Below are 21,579 nucleotides of genomic sequence, written 5' to 3' on the forward strand. Positions count from 1 at the left end.
GTGGTGGGTGGTGATGCTGGCAATGATCACGGTAGTGGTAATAGTGGTAATAAGGACAAGAATGGGACATTTTCCCTGAGGCTAGAGCTACAACACACCTCTTCATCCCAGAAGGCAAAGATTATAATCTTATCATGAGCCCCTTACTTGAAACGATCCTCTAGAATCTACCACAATTTTGAGCTTATGTGAGTTGATATCTGGACTCCGGAGGGGCATGTGGTAGCTTGTATCTGCTTAGTCTCCAGCAAGAAAGGTGCTCACCCACTCACCTGGGGTTGAAATGAATGCTCTTGGGAAGTCCTCTGTTGTCTATGACCACTCTCTGGTTGTCTCTGTAATTGGCAGGATCATCCGGGATCCTGAACTTGGCCATCTGAATCTCAGAGTCACTCAGTTCTGCATGAGAGATTCTTGCGTAACCCAACCTGGAGCAGAAATGGAAACAGTTTGTAAAAAGTCTCATTATACAAATACTCTGATGAAGCTGGGAAATAGTGTCGTGTGCTTTTAGTTCCAGCACTTGGCGGGCAGAGGCAGGTGGAGCTGAGTTCAAGGCCAGTCTGGTCTACAGAGAGAGTTCTAGGACAGCCAGGGCTACATAGAGAAACCCTGTCTTGAAAAACAAAACAGAAAAGAACAAAAAACACACCAGTTCTTGGCAGGGCAGTGGTGGTGCATACCTTTAATCCCAGTACCCAGGAGACAGAAGCAAGAGGATCTCTGTGAGTTCTAGGCCAGCCTGGTCTACAGATAAAGTTCCAGCTGCATTGAGAAACCTTATTTTGAAAAACAAACTAATACAAATATCCCAACAACAACAAAACAAACAAACAACCCCTCTGATGTGTAGAGCAAAGGCCCAGCCAAAATTAGTGAACTCTACGTCTAGCACCTTCTATATCTAGTTTCTCACTTCTACCTGTATCATGATTAGGATTAACTTGATGTATTACCCTAAAATTTAACATAAATATTGTTTTCCTAACACAGTAAATGAATAAGGAATATGTATGGTTTTAATTAACTCCACTTAGCAATCTCGCTTTAGTTTGTACTCAGATGAATGTTCTGTCTACGCAGAGTGCTGCCCATATAATTATGCTTTGAGTTAATAACAGGATTTTTTTCAGAATGACAGGTATGCATGCTTAAATTTTCTTACCTTTCAAAATACAAACACCGCTGCAGATTTCTAGGAACATTCACTAGCCTAAAATCAAGGATTTTATATGTCTAAAAAAAAATTTCACATCCTGTTTGGCTTAGCGCTTTCAGTTCTCTGGAGAAGTCAATACAATTTATAGGGATTATCCAAACAGTTCATAGTGAAGTTCTCTCTCAGACAGGAGGACGGAGAAACGACAGCACTAGAGAGTTTGTTTTCCTTCAGTTAGAGTTTGTATGCCTCTTCCAAAAAGAGTATCTGCATCATTTTCACTCGCTTGCGGGTTTGATGAAGTAAATTTACACAGAAGCATTTTAGGTTTGGGAGTGGCAAGCAAGAGGTAAAAGGAAGGACGCCCTTGCTCTCACTGACCCTTTGATCTAGTTGGAGGACAAATTAAACAAGCGTGTATGTATAAAATCTATCGGGTGGCGGCAGATAAGTCCCACGGGAAGGTACAGAGAAGTACGGAGAGTAAGGAGGGTCGATTGGTAGTGATAGCCGCCTCACAGAGCCTGCGCCGGAAGTACCTCTTTGACTAACATTGGAACAAGACCTTAAAGGGCAAGGATGACCGACGACGGGAGAGTGAGGGTGTTGTAGGGGAAGGAATAAGAAAGGCAAAGGCTCAGAGGCAGAACTGTGTGTGGTATTTGGGGAATCTGCAGCACCAGGACTGAAGAGAGGATGTGAAAGGCGATGAACCGGGGAGAGTGGGGAAGCGGATGACAAAAATCCTTCCTTGCACACACCTATGAGGACTATGATTCCTACCCAAGAGATGAGAGAAAGGGGAATCCATTAGACGGGTTGAGACAGAGATCTGTGGTGGCTGCTGTGTGGAGTACGCGCCATGGGAAGGCTGAAGCGAAGAGACTAGCGGAAAGTTAAAGAAAGGGGGCTCCGGCCAGAGTGGGCTGAGGGGAAGGCTTAAAGCTAATATCGTCCATACTTACAAAACAGAAACAAAGAGCCAGGTGGGTGGGGACAGCCTGCCTTTCCACGACAGACAGGGACAAGAGTTGCAGCCCTGTCAGGTGGGGGATCTAAGCTGTCACAGCGGTTAAGGCTTCGGGCTAAACTCAGAACTGTAGCTCCTGGTAATCCTGAAACACTGTCTCTGATAAATTGGAGCTATTTATTCTCCAAATCTCTCAGATTAAAGTCCTAGCCTGTTTCATAGATGTGACCTTCAAAGACATTCCTGAAGCCCTTGAAGAAATGGATGTGACTTTATGAATAACTCCCTGTGGCATGGAGGCTCCCATTGCTGTGCGATTATTTATGCCTACGCCGTGCAGAGCCGTGAACTGGGTGATGGCGAGACAATGCTTTCGACTGAGTGCCAGGGAAAGGCTGTGTGAGCCCTGGGCAAGAAGGCAGTCCTGTGCCACCCAAAGGGAGAACCAAAGGGAGAACCTTACCAGATACCAAGCTGCCGCCTTGGTTGTGCAGGTTCTAGACTTTTGGGAAAATGAGTGGCTTTTATTTCAACCACCCACTCACTCTGTGGTTTGCTTATGGTTTGCTGGGGCAACCAGAGTAGATCAGTGCATAAACTGTAACACATGCACGCATGTGCGCGCGCGCACACACACACACACACACACACACACACTGTTATACCTATTCAGTCCACATCAGAGCTAGTTTTTCTAGAATTCTGATATCCCTATGACAAATGCTTGAATGAAGAACGAAGCAGCAACCATGCTGTCAAATCTCAGATAAGAAATGTTTTATGACACAGCGAGTTCTTCTCCACAGCTCTTAGGAAACAGAAACAGTCGTCAGGCCAGCCCTCCAGCAGCTCTCTGGGCCATGGCTGGAGCGTCTTTGAATCAGCACTGTAACCAGAATGACCCTTATAGTTCCTGAATGGCTTCCTGAACTTCCTGCAGTAAGTACGTGAACCACCCAGGTGAGTTGTCCAAGGGCCAATAACGTCACCATTATGCTTATATCCAAAGTCCTTAAGAAGGTCCATGGAACCATACAAGACCTGCTCCCCTCCTCACCATGACAAGAGTCACCCACTACCTCATCCACTTCCGACCCCCACACATAGGGTGGCTTCCCTAGTCACTTCCCTCCCCAGGTTAGGACCGCTGCACTCTCTGGTTCCTCTATTGGAAGGGGCGCCTCCCAATGGCACCATTCTCACTGTGCATTAATTATATACTGTGCATTTAAGTTTACAATGCCCTTATGATATCACTAAGTTTGATTAACTATTTCTGCCTTCTTTTTGTTTGTTTTGTTTTTATTTTTGTTTTTCAAGACAGGGTTTCTCTGTGTTACAGCCCAGGCCATTCTGGAACTCGCTTTGACGACGAGGCAGGTTGGCCTTGAACTCACAGATCTGCCGGCCTCTGCCTCCCAAGTGCTGGGACTAAAGGCATGTGCCACCATTGCCAGTTTATTTCTGCCTTCTTAAACTATTACATGTCTAAACTGTTAAATATTGTAACCAATAAAATCAAAATTTATAAAGAACAGCAAAAATTAGTTGCTTCCATCACACTTTGCACCCTAGAATTCATAGATTTAAAAAAAAATGCCCTTGCTCACCTGATCAGGCCACGATACATGATGTATTCACACCATCTGTCTTGATCTGAGCTGTCAATATCCTGTTCGAGAGCAGAGAGGAGAATGCTTAAAACAGAAAGCAATGCTCTATTCTGAATAGCCCAAAAAGATGAAAAGAAAAGGAAAGAAGGAAGGAAGGAGGAAGGGAGGAAGGGAGGGAGGAAAGGGCGGTGGGAGGGAGGGAAGAAGGGAGGGAGAAAGGAAGGAGGAAAAAAGGGGAAAGGGAAGGAGGGAGGAAGGGGGAAGAAGGAGAAAGGAGGGAGGGAGGATGGAAAGTGAGTTAGAGTGCAGATCACTTTCTCATCGTCCTCCTATGATCCTTCCTGCCCGAACTACTCATTCCCTCTAGAGTTGGTTTTTGAATAGTTACTGTGCGCTCTACTCTGCACCAGATGCCGGAAACACAGCGACTCCACAGAATGATGGTAGGTACGCGGTCGCACTGTGGTCTCACCCCCGGGCAGCTTTTGCCACCCCAGCAGAACCGGGAGCCTCTACACCAGTGCCCAGTCCTCCTAGCCAGGCTGTGCACACCGGCTGCAGCCCAGGGCCACAGTGGCTCGTTTGTCCTCTCCCTCATCTCCCTGTGCAGAGGGGCTCTCGTCTGCGGATCTTCCGCTGTCTGGTCCTCAGCACGAAGCCTGGGGCTGGGCCCGTGCTTGGTCTGTGTTTACTAAATCGAATCATGGAAAGAAACATATTCAGGAGCAATTGAGAGTCTTTTGATGTTGAAGGCTTGAAATCAGGTTCATTTTTCATCAGAGAAGGAGATGGGACTTTTTTCTATATTGTATTGGGGGAAAAAATCTATAAATATGGAGATTTGTGGCTGAAAGAAAAAACCTCAGCTTCCTTCTTTTCAAAAGCCTATAAATAAAAAAATTTTTGATTTTTTATCACATCTAAATTTAACTTAAGATACATTTTATATTACTAAAAAATGTGCCACAATTTATGATTTTAATTTGCTAATGATGGGCACCTGGATATTAATCTTAATTATTGTTTATATTATATACATCATTTGTACACAAAAGAAAGTGTAAATAAATATTAGGAATTGGGCTTAAAATTTTTAATAACTATAAGAAGCAAATAAATACAAGAAGTAGTGTTCTGTTTGCCTTGGGAAACAAATTAATAATTTAGCCATTTAGCTGTAGACACCAGAACTAACCAGCTATGTATCTGTTTAGCTTATTTTACTTCATTAGGTTTTATATGATGCTATAAAATTTTAAGACTAGAGAATTTAACTACTTATTTCTTAAAGAGAAAAATCTGTTAATCCAAGCATATATGATTTTAATTCCTCTATACATCAACTAACTTCCTTAGAGAAAGCAATATCAACGTCCATTACCAAGCAAAACAGCTTTTACCCTCATGTGGAAGGCCAATGGAAGAGCTAAGGTTTGGGTCCACATCTCACACAGAAAACTGAAAAGCCTGTGATTCCAACCCATAGGGTTTCCTTTGATTCCTCTGAGTTCTCTGGGCTCTTTCCTGAGGGAAATACGATTAATAAAAACTTAGGGTCAGAAATTGGGGTTCAACCTGAAGATCCAAAAAGCAAAGCAGCCAGTCATTGGCTCTTACCTCAGCCTCAGTCTGAAATGGCGATCCTGTCTCCAGGAATCTCAGAATGAGACTGTGTGTTGAGAGCTGTTTCCTCCCGTTTTATAATCTTCTCTGGGGCTGGGATTAAAGGTGTGCACCACCGTAAAGCATGCACTACCCGATTTCTATGGCAACTAGTGTGGCTACTGGGATCAAAGGTGTGTGTTACCATTAGCTGGTCTGTAGCTGAGCAGTGCATCTGTTTTACCCTCAGATCTTCAGGCAGTCTTTATGTAAATGCCACTACCCCTGAGACTGGGGCCTTCTCTTCTCTCCCTCACCACCCCATAATATCTGTCAGTTGAATCCCCCAAGGCTTCCTGGGATGGGAGCTTGGACTCCATTATGGCCATGTTGAGGTGTGGAAACTTAGGAGGTCAGGGCCTGGTAGAAAGAGGGCAAGTCATGGACGCCTCCTTCAGAGGGGTGAAGGTTGGTCTCACAGAGAATAGAGCCAGTTGTCACAACATGAGCCTGCGCTTGTCCCTCCCTTCCTGAGGCCATTTCCTTTACCTTTTATCCATTGTGTTATGATGCAGAGGGATTGCCTTCACCAGAGGCTGAACAGACAGAGCTTCCTAACTGTATAATGTCAGCCTCCAAACTACAAGGTAAACAAATGTTTTCTTCATAAACCACCCTGAACCAGGCATCCTGGAGGGGCACAAACCAAAGCAATAGCGGCAGCTTTCTGTGGCCTCCTTCTGCACTTCTTGAATTCCTTAGGGAAGGCCACCCATGCCTGTGGCCTGAAGGATTGCCAGTACACTGGGTCCTTATCTCTAATCCTGATTAAACTTGAGGACCCAATATCTATGTATCCTCTTGTCCTTTGGACATCTCCACTAGGCCATGAACATGCCTCAAACCCAGTCCAAAGATGAGTCTATCCCCTTTGTAATCCTGTTTTTCTTCATGTCATCCCTACAATAAATATCACTAGCACAGCCAAAGTGAGGAATACATTGACTCTACTTCTGCCTACTCCATGAATACAGAGACTAACATATCTCCCAATATTATCCTCCTTCCAAGGAGCCATCTCCCTGTGTATCTATCTATCTATCTATCTATCTATCTATCTATCTATCTATCTATCTCCATCAAAGATGTGTTGTGGGGAATGAATGTTCTTGTACATAGTAAAGATTTGTCACTCATATTGGTTTTATAAAGCATTGGTTGGCCAATAGCCAGGCAGGAAGTATAGGTGGGGCAATCAGACTAAGAGAATTCTGGGAAGAGGAAAAGGAGAGTCAGTCACCAGTCAGATGCAGAGGAATCAAGATACCTAACTGATAAAATGTACCAAGCCACATGGCTAACATGGACAAGAATTATGGGCTAATTTAAGTTGTAAGAGCTAGTTAATAATAAGCCTGAGCTAATAGGACAAGCAGTTTATAATTAATATAAGCCTCTGTGTGTTTTGTTGGGACTGAATGACTGCAGGACCAGGCAGGACAGAAACTTCTGTCTATAAAGATGAATTGCTCTACATCTGGTGTTCTATACAGTGAAGTATGACCCTATAAAAATATAAGAGTCACCTTCCTGGAGTTTAAATTCAGAGATAATGTACATACACTCATAGTCTCTTCTTTAGCTCTTTTTCTATAGTCTCAAATAGAACATGGATGTTGTTTTACATGATCGGACCATAGGAGTGGAGACCATGATAGTGGAGACCGTAGTATGGGGGTGAGAGGTGGCACCCAGCAACAAAAGCCATGGCAGCAGAGGCCTGATTGAGTAAAACCACATTAGAGGAATTATAACTCCAGACAATACAAAGTGAGTATCCCACCAGTGCTGATACTCCACCAAGACTTCTATAGCAGGAAACATGCTTCTCTCTCATTCTTACCACTAGCATTTGAGTTTTTATCACCTGCCCAAACCATTATGACACCAAGTCTCTACTGCCTCTCCAATGCTACATTCTAAAGATAGTTAGAGTAGTAAAATTAGCCGCTTCTCTACAGACACCTCCAGACATGAGGTGCAAAACAAAACAAAAAGGTCAGAGATCTCTACTGAGCCTAATCAAGCCCAGCAATTGTGTCCTTACTATAACCTAATGTGTGTCATAGTCTGGTGCATAGAGTCGTCTCTTGCATGTTTGGTTTGTACATTATTTTCTGAGCACTTGACTGTCAGGGTACAGTGAAGAACCAAAGTGTTTAGACCTGGAAATACATGGTAAGGCTCTGTGTGACCTGTAAGTCACTCTTTCTGATATTCTATTTTGACTTTTACTCACAGTCTTGGAACTAACTTTCACAGTGTGCTGGATTTTATTTTCTAAGTACAGGCACAGTAACATCTCACTGGGCTTATGATATTCTTACTGATATCTTTGACACTCCTCGGGTCAAGGAGTGGGGTTTGTGTCCCTTCAGGTGGCTGTGTAAGAATTATGATCAGAGCAGACATGACACTGTGCCATGTGGGAGCTCAGCTCCTAGAGGACAACACAGGCTCTCCTCTTGTTTACCCACTCTGGAGCCCAGCCACCATGAAGGAGGAAGTCCAGTTAGCCCGGGAGTAGGAGCCATACTCCAGAGTCAGAGCATTGCTTATCAATCCTCCACACAGGAAATCCTGCAACACCCAGGAAACAGCTCACTGACCCTGTGTGAAGCACAAGCAAGCTGTCCTCACTGAGCCCTTCCCCAGTGTAGACCAGTGAGCAAACCCGTGAGTTGTGCTCTTTGAAAGCAGTAGACTGTGCAGTGCTTTTTTTGTGTACAATAAGCACACAAAATAATAATAATAAATAATAATAATAATAAGCATATATTAAGTCATTACGGTGCTGGGAAGGCGACTCAGTTGGAAAAGGGCCTGCCACACAAACCAGGCTTCAGATCCCCAGCACACATATAAAAATCTTGGCACAGTTGGTGCATGCTTGTCATTCTAGCCCCAGGAAAACACATACAAGCAGATTCCAGGGTCTATTCCATGAGCTCCAGGTTCAGTGAGTGACCCTGTCTCAGAATACTGTGATCTCCAATGGCACGCGTGTGCGCACGCGCACACACACACACACACACACACACACTTGTATTTTCGGGGTTGGATTTTTCAAGCATGTAGGAACAAAGAAGCATTTAATTTGGTCGAGCAGAAACCGAATTAAAACTGTGTCACCTTCATGTTGCCGTGCTCCGTGAGCTGCAGGTAATCTCTGGAACCAGGTTCTGACGTGATGTAGCCCAGAAATATTACTTGGTTCGAGGAATTCTTCAGTAGCTTTGAAACTGCAATAGCTTGTAGTTTCCTGTCAAGGTCATCTCTAAAAAAAAGAAAAAGAAAAAAGAAAAGATGCAAAAAAGGAGCCTCTTCATTATGTGTGTAAAACAAATTTTAAAAAAGCAGGTAGCCACCCCCGCCCCACCACACACACACAAATATCCTCAAACAAGTTACAATAGCAGAGAAATTTCTGTTGGGAAAAGATCTGAAGTTTTACAATAAACAGGACATCAAGCTTGACACACTACTGACTAAGAAAAAACCTTTCTTCAGAAACCACTGAGTCAAGTGGATTTAAACATCTCTGCTGGGGCTGACGAGATGGCTCAGCACTTAGGAGGACCCGCTGTTCCTGCAGAGGCACAGGATTTGGTTCTCACGATCCATGTCAGCCGGCTCCAACCACCTTGACTACAGAGTCAAGACATCTGTCACCCTCTTCTGGCTTCCCCGGGCACTCACGCTTTTGTGTATGGCCCCACTCACAGGACCAGCACACAGATAAAACAAATCCTTAAGCTTCTAGGCCAAATACAGAACGGGTTCGGGTTTTCTTCACTATTAATAAATCACAGCAGGGTGAAGATGTAGCTCGTCAAGGAAGAGCATATTCCTCGCATGCACGGAGGCTCTGAGCTTACTCTCCAGCATTGCGAGTAAGAATCAATACTCAAGAGAAAGAGGAAAGCGTGGCGGTGAGTGAGACCTGGTCAACAGGATCACCGCTAAAAGACTAATAACCACCACGAGTTGGGGTTTTTTGGTTTTTTGTTTTTTTGGGTTTTTTTTTGGTTATTTGTTCTTTTTGGTTGTTGTTGGTTTGCTTTGTTGTTTTTGAGACAGGGCTTCTTTTTGTAACCCCGACTGTCCTGGAACTCACTTGCTCGTAGACCAGGTTGACCTTGAACTCAGGGAGAGTTGTAACCACCACAGAACAGCCCAGGCTTGTGTAACCCACACTGTTACTTTTTGTATTTATTGATTATGTATATAGTCTTCCACCTGTATGTCTGCCTGCAGGCCAGAAGAGGACATCAGATCTCATTATTGATGGTTATGAGCCACCATGTGGTTGCTGGAAATTGAACTCAGGACCTCTAGAAGAATACCCAGTGCTCTTAACCTCGGGCCATCACTCCAGACCCTCGACACTGTTACTTTGACTAAACATTTTCTGAATGTCTCCTCTGCTCTCTTGCCCAAATACTGACTGAGCGTCTTGCTATTAATATACTAATTATGTTAGGCATGAAACAGATAGGTAGGCAAGAACATTAAGCTTTTGAGGGGTCTACTGTCTCAGAGAAGAGCAATATTTGTTTGACCTATCAGGAAAATAGAGGCACCCCAGGAGTTTCAAACAACGTGAATTTAATATAGGGAATTGGTTCCTCAAGTGATGAGAAGCCAGTCAGGGACCAGCGATGCAACCAGAGGTCAGTAGCAATGAGACCCTATCACTAGCGCTGCAGCAGAGGAGAGACAGGCAGAAGTGACACCACAGACTCAGAAAGGGTCTTCCATGATGGAACTGGGGCCACCCAGGAAGGAACTGCAGCCACAGAGGAGACTCGGCTGCCACCAGAGACACCAGAAAAGCATAGAGAAATGGTGAGAAATATCCTGGCTTCTTCCTTTTCTTGTCTTCCCAACTTGTACCTCTCGTTGGCTAAATCTGCCTAGAAAATAGAAGGCAACGGACATTGGGAAATTTCACTCCTTGCATGGAATATATAGGAGCAAGGAACAAATCTGCAAGTTCATCTATTCCTTTGTTCTTTCCTTCCTTCCTTCTTCCCTTCCTTCCTTCCTTCCTCCCCCCATCCCCACCCCAAGACAGGGTTTCTCTGTGTAGCTCTGGTTGTGCTGGCACTCACTCTGTAGACCAGGCTGGTCTCAAACTCAGAAATCTACCTGCCTTTGCCACATGAGTGCTAGGACTACAGGTGTGCGCTGCTGCCATTACCACCCAGCCTCATTTCCACAGAAAGATAACTGATGTGTGTTAGAGGGGCCGAGCAAGATGCGGGGCGATCGCCAGGATCCGAGAATGTGGAGCAATTCTACTGAAGGAGGCTGGAAGACAGGACCTAGCGGAGTGAGTATGTGTGGATACCAGTGTTGCCTGTCAGCTGTTTCTGAAAACATGAGAAAAGAAAGGAATGTCACTTAGAGCCCTCAGCTCCCAACAGTGCAGCTATTTGTGCTGATAACCCTGTGCGGACAGGGGTGTCTTTTTTCCTGCACTCTGACTTAATGTGCACTTCTAAGCACTTGTGACCTCTGACTTGGCTCTGACATCTTCCTGTTGTGTGACCCTGACTGTCACATCACCTAACCTCTGTCCACCTCAAGTCTTCATGTGTAAAACGAGGCCACTATGATCCTTTACCTATGCAGCTCGAGGACTAAACACAGTCACACATGTACAGAGAGCTACTACACAAGCGGCAGGCATGTTTTCTTGGCCATCTCTACGGACTGTCTGCATCTCAAGTGCATGTCCAACCAGCAACACGGAGAAAATAATCTAATGTTTCTTTAAAGGAGTAGAAAGTCAGAATGTTACATAAAAAATCAAGGTAATATTTTAATAATGCTTCCTGTCATTCCTACAATATTAAGTAAACCAGAGAAACCCACTCGTAATTCCCAAAATGTGTCACCACGAAGTCCACCAGCTTGTTGGAGACGTTAACGGTCAGAGTTATGGCTGGTGCAATCTCGCCCTCTGGCGACGGAAGAAGGTGATGCTCCGATCTCACAATTGGGTACCGGGACAGCGCCATAATCCTGTGGGAGAATGAAAACAGAGCAGCCTATCATGAGATGAGATGAAGGAAATGCACTAAAAAGTCATGTCACGTGACTGGCATCCACTGAGGGGCACTCGGAGCAGGAATGTGGCAGGCATCTGTGGAAGTCGGCTTGACAGTTCACTGCCTCTTCCGATTTAGCCTGTCTTGCCGTATCACTAATCACAAGGGGTTTCAGTAAACTCCATGAAGACAGGAAAAGGGCAGCATTGGGAAGAGGAAAAGGCCGTTTCACCCGTGTTGTTACTGAAAGGCCGTTTCACTCGTGTTGTTACTGTAACATCCCACGGCCGCTACCCGCCCGCCCACTCTCTCTCAGAAGCTGGTTTTCTTCATATGTAGTACATAGCACGATCTCATATGGTTGTTGATTTCTTTGTGAAACTGTTTATAGCTGTCTTTCAGTGTCTGCAGAGGACCGGCTCCATGATGTTCACAAACATAGAAATGTCAAATGATTAAGTGCCTTACGTAAAATCATGTCTCACTTACATACAATCTCTACATGTCTTCCTGAGTGTGTCCAATCACCTGTAGATTATTTAGAGCATGCAATTGAATGCCTACACATCCATTCATTCCCACATATTAAATGTAGTACTTAATGAGTGGTAAATTCAAGGCTTATTTTTTGGGGAACTCTCTGCTTTTTGAAGACTTTATTATCTTTTCAGTGTGTGTGTGTGTGTGTGTGTGTGTGTGTGTGTGTGCTCATGCACATATATGTGTGTGGGTGCACCTGTCTGTGCTCACAGAGGCCAAAAGAGGGAGGCAGGCCTGGAGTCCTGGTATTTGCAGAGATGCCCAGCTTGCTACGTGTGTGCTGGGATCTGAACTGAGGTCCCGATGACTATGCAGGAAGTGTGTTCTTAAACTGGGAGCCATCTCTCTAGCTCCGCCCTTTGGAACATTCTAGAATTTCTCAAATATTTTCAATTTCCTGTTGTTGAAATCCAGGCGTGAAGAAATTGATAAGGAAGGCCAACTGTGTTCTGGCCGTCTGCACTAGAGTCTAAGCTACCTGAGAATATCTGACAGGCCCGGCACTGGGACTCCCCTCCAGCCTTGATGGGCTGGTCTAGGTGAAGACCCAGTGACCTTCAGCCCCCGGAAGCCACTATGAACATTTACGACAATGCGTAGTGTCAGCGTCTCCCTCCCAAATGCATCCCAGAGTGGCAGTCACAGGACAGCCTCAACTTCCCATCCCAAGTCCTTACTCTTCAGGACTCTTCTCAGCATTAATCCCCAAGGTCCACTCACCCCCAAGTGTGATCCCTGGTGCTTGGCCCAAAGTCCGTATAGAAGCCCAACTTCTCCCCCAGCCACATGGTTAGGTCGTTGTTCCCCATAAAGGGCTTAGAAGCATCGCTCTCCAAAATGGTAATAAAGTCCGCACCTGTTTGGGGAAGGGGGCAGAAGGCAGACAGTGAAGCAGCCGCAACAGGAAAAAGCAAAAAACTGCATGGCCTTTGCTATTGTTTTGCTTTGTTAAGGCAAGGGCTCATTTGGCAGTCGGGGCTGGCCTCGAACTCATGATCCTCCTACCTTTCAAGCGCCGGGATTATGGATGCAGACCACCACACCCGACAGAACGTTAGTTTTGACCCTCGCCTTCACTCATAAACCCCAAGCACATAATTCCTTCTGAGTCATTAGGGGAGTATGACTTGAACCTGTGCTGGATTCTTAGAATTTAATTAAAGCATGGGACTTCTTAGGAAGGGGGGAGGATGACTTTTCCACATTTAAAAAATACTCTTGACACTTTTTCCAGAAGTCCAACTAATCTTCATAGCTTTCATAAATTTCAAGTTTATGTTCAGAAAAAATAGACCAGTGCCCATGAGCCATTTATGTTTTGTGAGACAGAGTCTTACACAGGTCAGGCTAGCCTCTTAATGTAGCTGAGGATGACCTTGAACCTCTGTCCTCCCGTCAGAGTGCTAGGGTTACAGGTACGTACCACACCATGCCTGGTTTAGGCAGTGGTGGGAATTGAACCCAGGGCTTTGTGTATAGTAGGCAAGCACTCTACCCATGGGGCTACATCTCCACCACCACCACGATGGTATTTTAGTCTAAGGCAAACAACTCCACAGTATTGGTATTAAAATGAGTTTGCCAGCTTTTCTTAGACTCTGACATGGAGTGCCTGAGCCTTCTAAACAAGACTAAAGGCCTTGTGCTCACGAAGGCACTCAGACACTTCTCCGGAGCTGGGCTTAGCATGAGAGATAACCAGACCCATTTAGTCTTTGCCATCCTGCTACACACTCCATGTCGCTGACCTGAGACCCAAATCCCCACGTACTTCGGGGTGCTTCCTAACAAGAAAATTCCTCAAGGGCACAGAGACAAACAAGATTGACCTTGGGGCTTTTTGAAAACATTTTTTAAATTTTATTTTGTGTGCTCCGGCATTTTGCCTGCATGCACGCCTGTGTGAGGTTGTCAGATCTCCTGCAGCTGGAGTTGCAAACAGTTATGAGATGGCCATGTGGGTGCTGGAGATTGAAGCTGGGTCCTCTGGAAGAACAGTCAGTGCTTCTAACCACTGAGCTGCCTCTCCAGACCCTGGAAACAATTTTCACCGCTTTACATTAAACTCTTTCTGCCTGTGATCGAATAGTTTCCCAGTCCTCGGGTGGTGAGAGATACCAGCAGGAACATCTCTAACAACAAGAGTGCGAGATGAGTCTCCTACAGGTACTCAGTAGGACAGGCTGTTCCGGATCAACGAGTTAATTGCTCCATGAGACAGGTGTGGCGCAGAAGTGCAGACCTGAGCTGGCCACAAAGCGAATCCTTTCCAGGAACTTAGAGCACACACAGCAATCATAAGACTTGGCAACTTGGCAAAGATAAAAGGGACAACAGTGGTTTCTCAAAACCTGGAGCCAATTCCGGAAAGACTCACCCGTCTGCGTGAGCAGCTGAGCGGACCTCTCTAGATTCGACCAGCCTTCGTTGTCATAGCCAAACCGAAAAGGCCAGATGGCAGCGGAGACCACATTCGCTGGTGCCTGAGGAATTGCGGAAGTGATGACTTGGCATAACTATGGACAGCGGAAGTTTGGGGGTCCCAGCCTTCTCTTCCTCTCCCTTACCAAAGTTCGCATCGCAGCAAAGGAAATCCCACAGACATTTCCCCAAATCTAATTCGTAAAAATAAAGTGTTTATCCTATGGTTCATTCAAAGTAAATCTGTGAACTTAAACTTGGCAGTTCAGGAAAGAAGCCACCTAGCTATCTATACAAGAAAAAGAATAAATGTGTTGTTACATAAAATAGAACACTACCTACTCCGGATAAATTAATCCCCCATAGGAAAAGTCATAAACAAATGAAGTTATGTATATACAAGAGAACCCTATAGAAATTGGCCTACACAGTTCCACATGAATGAATCTCAAAAAGATGACTTTATGTTTCAAAAATGTTGAAGTAAACTGTAAGCGATTTAGCTGGAATTAAAAGCACAGACACAATGATGTTGTCTAGGATTCTATCATAGGATGGAGTAACAAGGTGAAGAAATGCAAGAAAATTGAGTTTTTAAAAACCCCTTGGGATGGAGAGATGGCTCAGTGTTAAAAACATGTACTGCTCCTGCAGAGAACCCGACTCCATGTCCTGGCACCCACATCGTTTGGCTCACAACTGCCTGGGGATTCTCTCCTTGGTCTGAAAAGGCACTGGAACCTAACTGCACATATTTGCATACAGGAACACATGCATCACATAAATAAAAAGAAGATAAATCTTTAAACAAACAAGCAAAAACCCATCTTACTCAATGTTTTGGCTAAGTGTCCCCACTAGACTCATGTGCTCAAACACTTGAACTTGACAGTGGTGTTGTTCAGGAAAGTTGTGGGACATTTTGGACATGTAGCCTCACTGGCAGGCGAAGAGTTGAAAGGGGCAGGGCTTATGGATTTATGTCCCCAGAGGAGCCCAGATGTAGCAAGTCACCAGGCCAGCTCCTATCACATAGAAAACTCTACCCACTATGCCTCCCATGCCCTGAAACTGTGAGCTGAAATGAATCCTTCTCCCAGCAACGAGAAGAGTAATCAACACCCTCAGGATAACAACCTGTAATCCCAGCACTTGGCAGAGGCAGGAGTATCTCTGTGAGTTCCAGGATGGCCAAGGTACATAGAAAGAGCCATCAAATGTGTGTATGTGCGCGCGCGCGCACACACACACACACACACTCTAAATCTTTCCCCTTCTCTGTAATTCTCCACTCAACAGTTCTCTTTCTTGGAGTGCTGAAAGAGATGCCTATAATTTTTTTTGGTACAACAACTATGTTCACATCTCATATTTCTTGATCCTTCACAGATACCTCACTATGGTTGGTGAAACCCTGTGTGATGAGGCCGTCCCCAGTGTCTCCAACTGTCATCCTCCCCTCCACCTGCAGGTCCCTCTGACGCATCTCAGACACGCTGCGCTGGCTCTCCCTCGGTCCTTTATACACCTTCCCTTCAGCTGAGTCATAGATGAATCACATCTAACTGGTTTTTTATCAACTTTCAAGTCTCATCTCAAACTCCAGAGAAGTTTCCGTAGCCACCCAGACTCTAGCTCTCCATACCACACAGTCTTACTTCTTAAAATGCCACCTGGCCTCCAGCCCGAGTCTTTCTTCATTTGTTTGCATGAATACCATCTTTATTTAGAACGCAAAGTGGGGAGGAGCAGAGATCTTGTCCAGCTTCCCCCATGTACTTCTGGCACCAAGCACAGCAAGAGGCAATCCATGAACACTTGCCAAATGAGTAAGTAAATGAACAAGCAAGCAGTAAATCAAATTCAAACAACTGCATTGAAAAGAATTTGTGGCTGATGTCAGGCATCCTCTTCATATGGAGAATACATTGTGACAATGATAACTAACATGGAAAAAGTATTCAAAGGTGCCTGTATTGGTGGTTTATTATTATCTACTGAGTAAGAAACGGTTACCCACTGTGGCCTGGGTTTGGTCTCTAGCACTACTTGGGAATGAGAAAAGGGGAGAGGAGAGAAGGAGGGGAGGAGAGAGAAGAAGGGAGAGGAGAGGAGAGGAGGGGAGGGGAGGGGAGGGAGGGAAGGGGAGAGGAGGGGAGGGGAGAGGAGAAGTAGGAGAGAGGAAAGGAAAGGAAAGGAGAGGGGAAGGAAGAAGGGTAAGAAAGGAGGGGAGAAAGGGAAAGATAGGGTAAGAAAGGAGGGGAGAGGAGAGGAGGAGAGGAGGGCAGAGAAGAAGGAGGGGAAGGGAGAGGAGAAGAAAGGAGGAGGCGAGAAGAGAGGGAGAACCAGAGAAACATGGACTACAGTCTCCTTCCTCAATATAATTTTATATTTAATACAAAAACATTTTTCCTGGTAGCACAGATTATTAGAATTCAGCAATAGCCCTCCAATTCTATTTTCTCTCAAACTGTAACTCTGGCTGCACTATGAAATACAATTATCTCTTTACCAGAACAGATGGAAAAACACAGAATTGCAATGACTTATCCTGGCTTCTGTCTTTTTCTGGAAGAGTAGAGAACATCTAAACATTTAAAATTACAAAATCAAAGGACAATAAAACATCCACAGAATGCCACTATATAAGATATACACAATTTACTAAATCAAGATTTGTTGCTCAGATTTTTCTTGAGTCAAAGACTCTCATATCCACATCGTCAGAAATCTCCAAGTCTTAAATACAAAACACTCTTCTTTTATAATTTAGTATTAAATCATGAATGGAAAAGTAACTCTACATATCAAACACACGAGTAAGTTGCCATTATTGCCTGGGTCTGCATTAACTCAGAATCCAACTTACTAAATCATTCCATTATGTAATCAGCCTAAAAGGGGTGGGACCCAAGGTCTTAAAGTCATCACACCCAGGCCTACTATTAAGTCAAAATAGTGATAAACAGATAGCAACAGAAACAGTGGAGTGAGGACCCAGCCTCCACAACGGGAAAGGTCTTTGTCAGTATACATCCTGACAGAGGATTAGTATCTATAATACACAAAGAACTCAAAACTATTTAAACAATCAAAATCCAATTTCTCCAGCAATAACAGGGTGAATGAAGCAACTAAATCATTCTCTTCAAAAGAATAAATATAAATGTCTAATAAATATTATTTTAAAAAGACACTAAACAACATCTTTAGCCAGCAGGAAAATATAAATTAAAGCTACATTGTGAGGATGACAACTATCCAGGAATAGACGACAAGAAATGTGGAGGATGGCAAAGCCTTTGGGTACTTCACACCCACTCTGGAAGTCAGTGTAGAGGTTCCTCAAACACCAAAGCCATGAGGCTGCTCAGCAGCTAAGAACATTTATTGTTTTAACAGAGGACCTGGGTTTGATTCCCATTCCCCACATGTAGGCTCACAACTAACTATAACTCCAGTTCCAGAGTATCTGAAGTCATCTTCTGATCTCTGTGGGCACCAAGCACACACATAGTGCACATACATATATGAAAGCAAAATACATACACAAAATTAAAGTAAATAAATCCACAGCAACGACTAACCCAAAAGCACCATATAATCAGGCTACCTGGACAGCTACCTAAAGTTAAGGAGTCTAAGGTAACACACCACAGAGATGCTTTGCTACAGTACTCACAATGGCCAATATTTGAAATCAGCCAAGATGCCAGTCAATAGATTGACAAGTAGAGAAAAGACAGCGCAGATGCACAAATACGCAGTGGAGTTTTACTGAGCCACAGGGAAGAGTGAAATGGTGTCATTTGCATGGAAATGGATGCAAGCAGAGATCATCCTGTTAAGTGAACTAAGCTAAGTTCAGAATAACAAATGTCACATGCTTTCTCTCATATCCATAATTTAAATATATCTATATAACATACGAAAGATGGTAAATAAGTAATAAGTAATGGGAGTGACGATGAAAATAAGTAATGGGAGTGAATATGTTAATGATAAATAATTTCACTTCATATACCAGGGCACAAATTTAACAAAAAGGAAAAAAAATACAAAAGGGAAGCCAGGTACCAAAACACTGTCAAAGAAAGGTTTCAAAACAGAATAGTGTTGTACAATATTTTGTGTGTGTGTGTGTGTGTGTGTTGTCTGTGTGTGTGTGCATGCCTGTATGTGTATATGTATGTACACACATAAAATAAAACTTTATTTAAAAAATGTTAAGTACTTACCCCTTGGCCTAATTTCCTCTCATAGGTTTTGTGCCGTAGTCCTAATCCTAACAAACCCACACCAACAAGCAGCCACAAAACTAAACAAAAAGAAAAAAGAATCATTAAAAAGAAACTAAAACATTTAAACAGCTTTTTCAAAATTTTATCTATTGACGAGGAGTATGTGTGGGACATGTATACATTATCCATACTTTAAAATCAGGCATTTGAAGGATATTCCCTGTGAACATTTCAAGAGCAATGAACACAAAGAAAAATAAACTACAAAATATACAAGAAAAGATACTTTTGCAGGCACAAAACATCAGGAAAAATGTCCTGAAGAACCAGCACATGAGGACCTCAGATGTCAGAAATTTAAGAACCAAAATACAGAGTGAGCATGCCTAGTGTGTTCAGAAACAAGAGAGAAAGCAAAAGTATGACTGGGGAATGTAAGGCTAAAAACTAAATAATCAGGGAAGTTGTAAAGAAATATATCAGATTTTTAGAGATAAAAATAGAGAGGTGGGGTGATGGATAGGCGGCTAAGAGCCCTAGGCCCAGGTTTGATTCACAACACATAGCAGCTTACAACTAATTGTCTTTTATTCTAGTTTTATTCTAGTTCCAGGGGATCTGACAGCCTCTTCTGGCCTCTATGTGCCCCAGGGATGATACGGTACACAGACACACATGCTGGTGAACACTCAGATTATAAAATAAAATAAGGTGTTTAAACTAGAAATAAAATATATGATTTAATGAGCGAGAAAGATACAGACCAGATCAGACAGAGCTTAAAGAAGAGTTAATGCAAAGGGCGACACAGAAGTGGGGGACAGCAGGACGGCCCAGCAGGGAGAGGCAAATGCTGCCGAGACTGAGGGTCTGAGTTTGATCCCTAGTGCCGACCTGACGGAAAGGTGAAGAGTCTGTTCTCTTGTTCCATCATAATTAAACAAATATTCTGCAACGTGTTTCAACAAACCCAAAAGGCAGGAAGTAAACAAAGACAACTGGCAGCAAAATACAGAGTTGCTGTAGCCAAGTGAAGGGCACAGCAGGCTTCATGGTACTCTTGAATCTCATGTTGGAAAATATAAACAACATGAGACAGGCATGGTGACACATGCCTTTTATCCCAACCCAGGGGAGGCAGAGATAGGATTACCTCTGTGAGTTCAGGAAGATCTCTGTGAATTCATGGTCAGTCTGGTCTGCATAGTGAGTGTCAGGATAGCCAAAGCTATATAAAAAGACCCTGTCTCAAGCTGGGCAGTGGTGGTGCACACCTTTAAACCCAGCACTCAGGAGGCAAAGGCGGGTAGATCTCTGTGAGTATGAGGTCAGCCTGGTCTACAGAGTGAGTTCTAGGACAGCCAGGGCTACAGAGAGAAACCCTGACTTGAAAAACAAATAAATAAACAAAAGACCCTCTGTCTCGAAAAGAAAAGAAAAAGAAAGAAAACAAAAGTAAAGAAAAAAAACAAAATTTTATACATCAAACTTTTTTAAAAGCAAGTAAAACTATACTTACTAAGTTTCATGTATTTCTCACTCCTTCTCAAAAGTACTTTAGAACTATTTTTTGTTTGAAGAAGAAAGTCAAGGTTTTTCTTAGGTCCAAACAGCATACTCAATCCAATGATTACCATTATGGTCCCTGTTGAAAGAGAAAAAACGAGGGATGGACATAACTCAGTGGCAAAGTGTGTGCCTCGCACTCATGAGGCATTAGATTCAATACCCAGTATCATAAAAAAAATAATAACTTCTAAAAACAACGGAAAGATGGCTCAGTGGTAAGAACACCTACTATTTTTGCAGAGAATAACATGGAGAAATCTAACTGGTACTCAACTAGAAGCTTAGAACTACAACAACAACCTGCCTACAAGCTATGCCCACTGGTTCAATAGTGGCAGGGATGTTATGGAAGTAACCAACTCCTATTTTGTTTTTTTTAAAATTGATTTAGGTCCACTCAACGAAATGAAACTCATGTATGACACTGTTGCTGAGGCCAAGAACCTGAAACTAGACCGATCATGGGCCCTAGGGGAAACCCACTGCGATTATTCTGCTAAATGGTCATAGCAATAAAATGACTCCTTATGACATACTGATACATCCATAGAGCAGTAGCTCACTCAACCCTCATCACAGAAGCATCTTCTTGCAGAAGATGTTAGTTAATGTAGAGACCCACAATTTGACAAAATACAGAGAATGAGAGACTACACAGTGCTCAGTAAGGGGTGTCTTTTATCACAGCTTTCCCCTCAAGGCCCAGGACTACGCAGAAGAGGGGGCAGAAATAGTGTAAGAGGATGGCTCCAAGGAAACCTCATTTTTAGACTCAACAGGTCTGGTAGATGTATGAACTCACAAAGACTATGAGAGCATGCATAAGTCCTGGCACAGGTTCAAACCAGACAAAATTCCCAGCATAGAGCTTGGCAAATGGATACAGAGTTGTGCCACTAACCAAGAAGCTATTTGCAATTAATATCTTCTGGGAGAGGAAAAATCAATTTTCCTCAATAGAACGACATTGGGTATATCAACCACACTCCAGGGTAGGCCCCATGCTTAGTAGTGGCTGGATAGCAGAAATCAATCTCTATGCTTTTCTGTGCACTCTTTTTTAAATTTAGTTTGTTTTTTAATAGAGAGAAAGAATGTAAAGTTGAGTAGGTAATGTTTAGCTGGTAACCTGCTTTGGCCCCACTCTTCTCTCTCCAGATTACACCCTCAAGAAGTTTGTCAAGTGTAGACAGAGACTGTGCTTTAATTTCCCAGCCTCCCAGACATGAATAATCACACAGAAACTATTAATTACAACACTGTTGGGACAATGGTTCAGGCATATTCCTAGCTAGCTCTTACATCTTCAATTAACCCATTTTTATTAATCTATGTATCACCACAAGGT

At 43.6% G+C, this 21,579-nt stretch overlaps 1 protein-coding gene across 1 annotated transcript in view; it reads right to left on the reverse strand.

The window, feature by feature from the left end:
• Cwh43 (cell wall biogenesis 43 C-terminal homolog) overlaps window positions 1-21,579 on the reverse strand; it is a 45,919-nt gene that overhangs the window by 9,075 nt on the left and 15,265 nt on the right. Inside the window, exons 8-15 of the mRNA XM_048415017.3 lie at window positions 20,182-20,307; window positions 18,660-18,739; window positions 14,378-14,483; window positions 12,721-12,856; window positions 11,285-11,434; window positions 8,537-8,681; window positions 3,740-3,801; window positions 273-428 (exon numbers count right to left, since the gene is read on the reverse strand). Coding sequence (XP_048270974.3) covers window positions 273-428; window positions 3,740-3,801; window positions 8,537-8,681; window positions 11,285-11,434; window positions 12,721-12,856; window positions 14,378-14,483; window positions 18,660-18,739; window positions 20,182-20,307 — 961 coding nt within the window. The remainder of the gene's footprint in view (window positions 1-272; window positions 429-3,739; window positions 3,802-8,536; window positions 8,682-11,284; window positions 11,435-12,720; window positions 12,857-14,377; window positions 14,484-18,659; window positions 18,740-20,181; window positions 20,308-21,579) is intronic.

This window comes from Myodes glareolus, chromosome 8, assembly GCF_982192425.1.
Source record: "Myodes glareolus chromosome 8, mMyoGla1.1, whole genome shotgun sequence".
Classification (NCBI taxonomy): domain Eukaryota; kingdom Metazoa; phylum Chordata; class Mammalia; order Rodentia; family Cricetidae; genus Myodes; species Myodes glareolus.